The 10,173-nt window shown below is 44.9% G+C and overlaps 1 protein-coding gene across 2 annotated transcripts; it reads left to right on the top strand.

Annotated features, from left to right (window-relative positions):
* On the top strand, positions 1-8,638 carry LOC119697877 (ribosyldihydronicotinamide dehydrogenase [quinone]-like). Of its 2 annotated transcripts, XM_038129232.1 has the most exons (7): positions 1-277; positions 618-677; positions 2,081-2,245; positions 3,129-3,259; positions 4,228-4,341; positions 4,717-4,818; positions 5,956-8,638. In XM_038129232.1, the coding sequence occupies exons 1-7, from the start codon at positions 16-18 to the stop codon at positions 6,127-6,129; spliced, it is 1,008 nt and encodes a 335-aa protein (XP_037985160.1). In that variant the 5' UTR covers positions 1-15; the 3' UTR covers positions 6,130-8,638. The 2 variants fall into 2 exon arrangements, with proteins under 2 accessions (XP_037985160.1, XP_037985161.1); XM_038129233.1 differs by lacking the exon at positions 618-677.
* Positions 8,639-10,173: the final 1,535 nt, after the last annotated feature.

The following is a 10,173-nucleotide window of genomic DNA, read 5'->3' as shown; positions in this document are numbered from 1 at the left end:
TGGGAGAAATGAAGGATGAGCTCTGTACTTGGAGAAGAGCAGAAACCCAGCAGAATAAAAATAATATCCCGGAATGATGTAGGCGTCTCACGCTGTCACAGCGGCGGGGGCGCGCTCCCGGCGCGGCCTCCAGCGGATCCGGAGCCGCGGGCGGTGCCGATCCCGATCCCGCCCTGCGCTGGCGCTGCCCCAGGGCCCGGGAAGGGCGGGCAGCGGGGCCGCCGGGACGGGCCGCTCCCAGCCCCGCCGCAGTTGTGCTCCGGGACCCGGGGAGCAGGTAAGGGCAGCCCGGCTTGCGCTGGGGCCGGGGCGCCGGGGGCTGTTCCGAAGCCGCTTTCCAGAGGGGCAGCACGGGACCGGGAGCGGCGCCATGCACCCGGCGCAGCCCCGGGCCGAGGCGGCCGTGCCGCGGCCGCCCAGCGCCGGTCCGTCGGCCGGAGGAGAATTCCTGCTCCAGGGCCCGGGCCGAGGGCCGGGAGCTTCCCTCCCGCTCCGGCGGGCCGCGCTTGGCCAGTGCCCGGCTGTGCTGAGTGCCCGTAGTCACACTACGGCACAGCTCCCGCTATTCCCCTCGCACCTGGTCCTGGTGTTCCTCACCAGCTAATCTCTCACTTGAGTTCTTAGGCAGTACCAGATTATCAAGAGTGAAGCTCCCCAGCGCTCCCCAGCAATGGCAGGTAAGAGCAAATCCGAGTGAAAACGCTGCTTGCTCCAGGGTGGCCGCTGGGCACCTCAGGGATGGGGCCTCTGGGCCTTTGGGACACTTAGGTCTTACTTTTCCAAACGACTGAATTTACCTCAGTAATTGATGGAAAACTCCAATCTCTCCAAACCCTGTGCCCAAGTGCCTCCAGCTCCACCGAAATGGAAACAAATCAGCATTTTTGCAGAATCAAGCTGAGCACCTTTTGGAGCATGTGATAGCGTCCAGTCACTGAGTTTCATTTGTTGAGATCTGGCAGGAACAGCAAAGTTGTAACTGCTCCTGAAATTCCAGAGTACGGTCTGGAGCAGGGATTTAAAGAGTTTATAGACACACTGAATTTATGATAGCATTTGACCTGCAAGTTTTAATTGTCTTTTTTGCATAGCTCTTGTTTCATGGACACTATGTACCCACATCCAGAAACTGTGCTGCATAGAAACTGAGTTCAGGAGATGCCTGAGTTTTTGTGTTGGCAGTCAGGAAACAGGAGCTGCATGTTTTGCACACCCTGTCATTTTCAATAGTTCCTGTAAATTTCCCTCTCTGGTTATCTATAAACAACAACAACCCCATATAAAATCTTTCTTTTGTTTCACTGATGAGTGATTTTTAAGAGAATTATTAAGATTGTAGGGCCTATGCTCAATAAAACTTTGAGCACACCATGGAGCTCTTTGAGCAGAGCCTTGTTACACGCCTCTAAGATATTCCATCCCTACACACCTGCTTGGCTTAACTTGACTCAGCTTAACTTGAATCCACTTTGACAAGAGTTTGAGATACACATGACAATCTAATCTCTGAGGAAAAAAAACCTTATTGCTCTCTACAGAAGTTACTGTGATTGTGCTGAAGTGGGACAGGACCATCTTTAAAGTCTACCCCAGTGTTGTAACTTGCACAGTACTGAAATGAAAGATCAGGAGGGGATCCACCACGGCGGCAGGCAGGTGTTCTGATTTCTAAGAAGTTGTTTCCTTGACACTTTCGGGCAATCTATCTGGCACTGCTTTTTGGGTGGTAGTGGAATCAGGCCAGAAGAAATGTTGTCTCAAGAGAAAGGGCTGGGTTTTGCTGATGCTGGGCAGTGTGACCTGCTATGGGATAGCCCCTCTGTCCACTGAGTTCCACCTAGGAAAGCCCAGTGTAGCACAGGATTGCTGGGCTGGGCACATGCAGCAGTCAGGGCCTCAGGAGTCACTCAGTGCTGCTGAGCAGGAGTCAAATGCTGCCACTGTCACTCTGCTTTCACTGCTTCTGTGTCCTTGGGAAAAGACACTACAGAAAGAGCGGGGAACGAGCCCCAACTCTACAAACTGTTCTGCACCTGCCTCCTAGACTGCAATGATCTCCTGGTTTTCTTTCTGCCTCCAGGGAAAAAAGTCCTGATAGTCTATGCACATCAAGAGCCCAAGTCCTTCAATGGATCTTTGCTGAAGATTGCTGTGGAAGAGCTGACCAAGCAGGGCTGCAGTGTCACCGTGTCTGATTTATACACCATGCAGTTTGAGCCCAGAGCAACAAGGAATGACATTGTTGGTGAGCCCAGCCAAAATATGCCTCTCTCAAAAACCAGTGACTTGTAAGCCCCCCTTTCAGGTATCAGAAAGCTGAAAAAAGTCTCCCTGAAATCTTCCCCATGCTGAACAACCCCAGCTCTAAGTCTCTCTTGATAGGACAGCTGCTCCAGCCCTCAGATCATCAAGAGATTAATGAGAAACTTATTTCATTAATAAGAAACTTACTCATGACCAGACATCTGCATTTCTAAAGTCCACTCCTGAACATGAACTTTGTAGCACAGGGAGACTACCGACAGGAAGAAACACATTAGCACGTGTCCATAATCAGCCTCTAAAGTCCATTTCTCATGGAGGGGAAGTGCCTTCAGATACCACTCTGGGACTTGCTGGAGTTGAGTTCACGAGGCTACAACTGCCCCTGTCTTCTGCTAGAGACTGCTGACCTGCTCATGGAATCAGTAGAGCTGGCCAATACTGGTTCCCCATCCCTTGGTGAATCTCCCAGTTTTAGAGGCTGGAAAGCGACTCCATAGTGCTTACAAGTGCAGGATGGCCTCAGTAAGCCCTAGGGCAGAGGCAGAGCAATTAACAACATTCTCTTACATTTTCCACCTGCATCCCCAGAGTCCTGAGGCAAGCCTGGGTCCTCACCTTGCACTTCCTGTGTTGCTACAGGAAAGTGAAGCTTCAGAACTCTGAGATCCTACATTCCCCTCTCCTTTTTAAAATCAAGTCACCATCAGCTGGGATGATGCTGAATATTCAACACAGACAAGAAAGTGGGGAAAATGGAAAGCAGTAACTCAGTTCAGAACTGTGAATGGCAACCTGCATTCAGCTCTTATCTGGCACTGATACTGCACAGGGAGCAAGGAGTGACTGTTCATTTCCACCCACAGGTCACCTGCACAACTCAGAAGCGTTCAATTATGGTGTGGAAACCTGGGAAGCTTACAAGAGAGGAGGTTTGTCCAAAGACCTGGTTGAAGAGCAGAAGAAAGTGCAGGAAGCAGACCTGCTGATTTTTCAGGTCATTATTTTAAACAGAATTCAGTTGTGATGTCAACTTCAGGTAATGGTACAGTAAAAACTACAGATCCGTAGTACAATTATCTGGGTCATTATTACAGCAAATCCAGTAACTGAGTAGCACAATGATGCAGGTTGAAACAACAGCAACGCCAGGAACACCCCAACACTGGGCTAGACTTTCTGATGGATGCACAAAGACATATGTGACCATGGATGTCAGGTAGGCTGGCAGAAAGCAGAGGAAGGTTTATATCCTGGTCAAGGAGCTGGAGGCAGCCAGTGGAGTCAGGGAATTGGGCTTTCCCAAGTAGACTCTTCTCATTTGTTGCCGATTTGCATAAACACTATTGAGAATTGACTACGGAACTTAAGAGTCTATGTCCATTCTCCACTGTGCCAGCTCTTTCCCCTGTGTCTACAAATCACAAAGTACTGTGAAGGGAAGTAGCAGCCTTACATTTCTTTGTGTCCCTGTTGGCCTTAGACATCTATATGTATATTCCTCTGTCCAAAGTTAGATTAAATTTAGGATGGGGCCATATCTCAATTAAGCATTTCACTGTAAGTCCATCATAATTTTCACACTATCACTTCCCAGATACGAACAGTAAGACATGCCCTGAAGAAAGCGGTTGCCTTCTACTTTCCATGTGTAAAATGCTATGAAGAGTTGAGTGTGTTCTGGTGCAGAAAATAAAAAAGATCTTTAAAAAGCTTCTAAAGGACTTCATGAAAGAATTAAAAATTTGTTACAGACTAAACTCACCACTTGTAGTTACTGTGGTGGTTGCCCAGTTTCCATTTTTTTTTCACGGTATATTGGGCCAAATGTGGTTACATGTTTATAGAATTTCTTCCTCTGTGTGCAGTGTGTACAAAGGTTTAGGGGTAGTGATGCAGCCTAGTATAAGAAAGAAGGGTGGCCCAGACTCTCTGTGCTAACCAGGTAATTTTCTCTTTGCCCAGTTTCCCTTGTTTTGGTTCAACATGCCTGCTATCCTGAAGGGCTGGATGGACAGAGTCTTGGTCCAAGGCTTTGCTTACGATTTGTCCAAGGTTTATGATGGTGGTTTGCTCCAGGTATGTTTTTGTAATTGTTTTATTATGGTCAAGGCTTGCACCATGTTCTATGGGGCCTTGTTCATTCTTTTCCATTGCAATTGCTTAGAGCTCTCATTTTACATTATGTTGAAGTAATGTATCAGCCCTGCTTCACACAAGGTGTCCGACACATAATTCCTTTTCTTTAACCTGTCTCTTCCCAAAGACAGTCCACTGTCTAATTGTATGATATCAATCTTTGTCCCAGAACTGCCCCTTCATGTAAGGTCTGGGAAAGAAGTCACTCTCTCCCCTAGAAATCCATGCTGTTCAGTTTTACCTGAATATCTCTTGAACCGTTCAGGCACTCTTCTTTACATATGTCTTAATTAACCATGACTTTCTTAATTCTAGGACAAATTATCCCTCTTTTCTTTCACCACGGGAGGAGGCCCGGAGATGTATTCAAAAGAAGGTATTGGTGGTGATATTCGCTATGTCCTGTGGCCCATGCAGGTATAATATATGAACGTTTTGGTTGTTGTCTACATAATTTTTTATTATTGCAGCTATTTCTAATAATTGTTTTATTGAGGTTTTTAAAATATAAAATATAATCATTAATAATCATGTTGTCAGTTCCAAGGATCTGCAGGTTGTAAACTGTCACCTAAAATCCTAGGACTACTTTAAAAGTCCACTGACTTTTAAAATTTTTTTGTCCCCCTTCCTCTATATTAGAATGTAGAGAAAGCTGTCAACCTTTTCAGTTTCCCTGCTGTTACAGGGTTTCCTTTAGCTCAGCCATGCAGGATTTCTGTTGCCCGTGGTTTCCCAATTCAGGTAGGAAGGGAGCCACACATTACCCTGGCAGTAACAGTCAACACACAAAAGTTAGCATTCCTCTTCTAATTGCTACTCTTTTTTCAGAAGTACCCGGCATGGTTTGGGAAATACAGGTGGTAAGGCAAGTTTAGCCAGCTTCTTCTTGATACAATACAGGAGATGAGCTAAAATTCCATGGTCTCCTCCCCACGCAGTTACCAGCTGCCTGCTCCTGTGGAGCTGTCCAACTGCAGGGCTCACAGCTCAACATGGCAAAAACGTGAAACACAACTCTAAATTCAGAAACACAGAGAGGGAAAATGGCAAGTCGAGCTGATTCCGAAGGCAGTAGCCTTCCTACAGGAACCTTTGGCTAAGCCAGAGGCAAAAGGCTAAAAAATACCCATCTTAGAAGTAGATGTGGAACACTGCAGTTAGAGACCAATCTGAGGAGTTGCAAACTGAACAGCTCCTGTGATCCTTGCAAAATGATCAGCAAACAGCTGCCAAAGAGTACAATTCTGTGGGAATAAGAGCAGTTAAAAATAAATTCCCCAGAGCAGAATAAATGAAGTTGCCCTTATCTTTCAGTATCTTGTATGCCATTCTGCTGAATGACTTCAGTAGTGACTGCCTGGATAGGTAGTGAACTTCTGCAATTTATTTTCCTTCTCCTGATAAATGCACAGATTAAGAGAACTGGACTGATATCAGATCAGAGAAACAGAACAGATTTGAATCTTCCATGTTCTTCAAATGAAAGTAAGAGTTAGGAGTATGTATTTCCTGAGGCATTTCTTTCTTTCTTTTTTTTTTGTTTTAATCCAGCATGGAATCATGCACTTCTGTGGTGTCAAAGTCCTTGAACCTCACATCTGTTATGCTCCAGAGAATGTCTCTGAGGAGAAGAGGAAGGAGATGCTGGCTGCCTGGACCCAGCGTCTGAAGACTCTTTGGAAGGAAGAGCCCATAGACTGCTCTCCTGAGTGGTATTTCAAGTAGAGTTCAGGTGCAAGACTACAGAGAAGATTTTCTTTTTCTCCATTCTTTTTGATGCTCTGTCTAAATACCTGAACACTAATCTCCTAATTCAAATCTATTTTAAGAACCTTGAATACTACATCTAGCAGTTTAACTGACAACATAGCATTTGTCTTCACTGATTCCCAAGGGATTCCCTTCAAGGATGGGCGTGAAACTCTTTGTGTTGTTCTCCTTGTTCACATAAACGGTGTCATCCTGCTTCCTTGTGCTTGATAACACACGTGATATTTCATGGCAGATGATACCATTGCTGCTTGTGAAACAGTATGTGGCCAAGTTTATTTTAACGCTATTTTTCCTTTGCCAGGGAATATCTTGCCCATATCCAACATGTCATTTAAAAGCCATTTGCCATTTGTTGTGAGAGGTCCATACTTGCACCGTGGAGCAACAAAACCAGGTCATGAGTAATGTTGCAAAAGCATGTACCATTGCAAAGCGTCTTAAACAGCTGGAAAGCCTTGTGGGCAGGCCTAGGCTTCTCCAGATCCAACCTATATAGCAATATTAAAGGTATGACAGAGACTAGAAAAGGGAAAAATTAAAGATGAATGTAGTGGTATGTGCATGAATTGCCTTCCTTTGTAGACTACATCTCCCATTTGTAGAGTATGCATCTTCCCAAAGTAGAAAGGAAAAGGAATTCTGCCTGTTGCCTGCTCCCTCACACCAGTCAGTGTTGGTGTTTGGGTCTGGAGGGTGTTTGCTTCCCCTCCAGCATCAGCATCAATGGGCATCCTTGGAGATCTCCAGCACCAGCAGTTAGTGAGGCAGAGAACTAACCTGAAAACCTGCAGGTGCACTGTCAGTCTGTCTATGGGTCAGGATCTATGGGACAAATTAATTGTCGGGCTCTTAATTGCCAGGATTTTTACCTGGAACTGTAGCAGGCTTATTTTTGTGCTTTAGAGTTGTTAACCCTGTTTGTGCATATGGCAAGGGGTGGGTTTCTCACTTAGCTACCAAATTTCTTGCTTTAACCAGCTCACCTAACTGATGCCTTTGCACTTTGGTGTTGTCATATATGTATATATATAGCAGGAGTTTCATACTATCATCTCTTTATCATAAAAGTTTCGTACCTTTTCGGTGTTTTCTGGTGAGCAGCTCCTCTGAGCACACCCTTTCTCCCTCGCCACGTAGCCGACTGACACCAATTCCCTTCCCGCTTCGGAGCATGTTCTCTTAATTAACCAACCCACTCTTTTATAGCTCCTGTTCTTATTAATTACAGCTGCGGCCTGTTGAAGTCAGGCCTCCTCCTCATTTTCGATAATTGGCCGGGCTGCAACTCCTTAGGGGTAGGATTACTTTCTATACTATCTCTATTCTATTCCCCCGCATTTTGGTATTAAAAGTATGTGACTTCTGTAAGAACCCATCCCCTGAGTCACTGTCAAATGACACCTACGCCTCTGCATCTGCCATACCTGCTTTGTGGCAGTTTTGTCACACCTCCGCCTTAGCATTCCTTGGGGACTAATTGGATAATAAACATGCTGAGCCCCGGCTCTGGAAGCTCAGTGTAAGCTGATACACCAGACTGGGAAATGCCACCACAGGGAAAGGGTCAGTGTTCCTGTTTGCTCCCATATGAAGTGAAGGGCCGTGTCCAGCAGTGACATTTCCCAGGAAGCAGAGCTGCCCCAAGCAGTTGCAGATGTCTGCTGTGGGGCATGTGAGCCAAAGTCTTTAGGCTGCAGAAGGAGGAAATTTGCTTTGGCTCAACAGTTCTTTTATAGGAAAAGGAAAGTGAAAGGCAATAAGGAAGAAAGTGTTACACATCTAAGTTGTGGGGAAAGCAGATTCACGCCTTAAAGACTTAAGGAGAATAACTTAAAGTTACTGAGAGAAATCTGAGGACAAATTTTAAAATTGCATAGAAGAGAAATCATCCTTCTATTCACTGTGTTTGATTAGCAGACTATTCAGGAAAGAAGGAAATTGAGGTGAAAGCAGAATTTGCAACTGTCAAACCAACATTACTGCTTTGGGTCAATTGCAGAGCTTAGTGGGGTTAACTATTAGATGAAGAATGCAAGACTCACCTGTATTTTGAGGATACTGTGCTTGCCACTCTCTGGCAGACACATGCCAGTTCCCGCACATGGTTGCACTAAGTTTTAATAAGATGGCTGATATTTTAGTACAAAGTATGTGAATGGTTGAGATTAATGCAAGTTCAGTTACAGTTAAAAGAAAACTAATAGGCTTATTAAATTCTCATTAATGCTAAAATTTAAGATTTCTGCTCAGATAAATTCATTACTGAGAAAAGCACTAAAAATGTACCAATCTTTTTGTCCATTTCAAGATAATCTTTCCTTCTCCTCAATCAGAACTAAGACTTTCACTGTAAATTCAGATTACATTTCTGGATTGGTTTTTTTTCCCCATTCATTTAATGAAGGAATGTCATAACAGGCAACACTGACCTCTAAGCACATACAAATAAATTACAATTTCTTTCTTTGTGTAGTGCTTGTTGGCAAATCACCACAGAATGAGACTGACATGTTTTTAACCAAGCAATTCTTATAAATTCAGCCATCTCTCTTCCTGCCTTTAGACCACATCTTTGGCCCCATTCACAATGCAAAGCTAAACAGCAGAGGAACCAAACCAGACAAAGCAACCAATCAAAGAAAGAAGAAAACCCCTCAGAAGTCAAATGTTATCAAAAGATTTCCGTAATGTTTGGGTTTGCAAAAGACCAAAACTGAATAATTTGCCCACCAGAGATTCCATATCTGTAATTGCATTTGCTTTAATTACCTGACAAATGTCCCAGACTCTCTGGACTGCAGGTTCAATAACACTCTCCTTGTGATGCCTCACAGTGTGGATGGACACAAAATTGCTGCATTTAAACTGCAATGAGCTCAGTGGGACAATTCAGCATTTGAGTCCTGAGTCTCCTCTTTATGGTAAGGGTGATCAGCCCTTGAACTGGGAGCTGTCAGAGCATTAAACTCCTGTTCTCTCAATACCAGCTGATCCAGAATGAATGGAAAACAGGAATGTGCTGGTCCTGCATCAGTTCCACTCGTTCCACTGTCAACTTCTATTTTTCTTCTTTTTCTTTTCTTTTTTTTTTTTTTTTTTTTGCAAAATCTTAGAAAGGAGCTGTTTATTCATTTTGCCCATCACAGGGCAGTTTTGACACTCAGAGAGAAAACTTCATCTTCAAAGTGATCACCAAGGCTGTCCTATCTCTCCAAACCCACAGCTGCCCGCATCCTTTTGTGTCCCACCTGTCTTTCCCGTGACACACCTTCCAGAAAGATGGAAGGGAGGAGCCCCTGCTCCCGGCAGATGCACGTGTGGGCCAGCACAAGGCACAAAGCAGACAGTGCCATCCCTGGAAGAGCAGATGAGGGTAGATGGAAGGTTTAGGAGCTCCCATACTGCATTGCTGACCATCAAAGGAAGAAATTAAAAACATAATTGTGGGCTGCTACTGTCCAACCATGTTGATATGCTACTGCTCTTCTGTCATTGCCACTTGAAAGCACCATAGGGAATGCAACAGTTCTCCAGAAAGGGAAAGATCACAGTAAAGACATTAGACACTCATCATCACCATTCTTTCACAGATGAATGGCAAAGGGATGGCCCTTATGTAAAGAAGCTGTATTAAGTACACACCTGGCATCCAGAGGAGGCTGAACTGAGTGGTTTATGGCAATTCTTTTGGTTATGTATTCCTGCAACTGTCCGCGGGACTGTTATATGTGATAGTAACTCTGTTCACAAACAAACTCCAACTTCAGGCATTCCTGAAAAAAAAAAAAATCCCCACATATCCAGCGCCAAATCTTCCACAGACAAAGGCATTTCCAACATGCCTTGAACTCCCAACCTGCTCTCAGTCTCAACCATATTGCCATGTTTTCAAGGCTCATAATGCCCAAAGAACTCTGGCAATGACAGGGTCATGGTGTGGCACTGATCACACTGCCCACACAGCTCGACAGATGACAGTTACGATGTGGCACACAT

The sequence above is a fragment of the Motacilla alba genome, chromosome 2 (genome assembly GCF_015832195.1).
Source record: "Motacilla alba alba isolate MOTALB_02 chromosome 2, Motacilla_alba_V1.0_pri, whole genome shotgun sequence".
Classification (NCBI taxonomy): Eukaryota; Metazoa; Chordata; class Aves; order Passeriformes; family Motacillidae; genus Motacilla; species Motacilla alba.
This window is presented reverse-complemented; position numbering and strand designations above follow the sequence as displayed.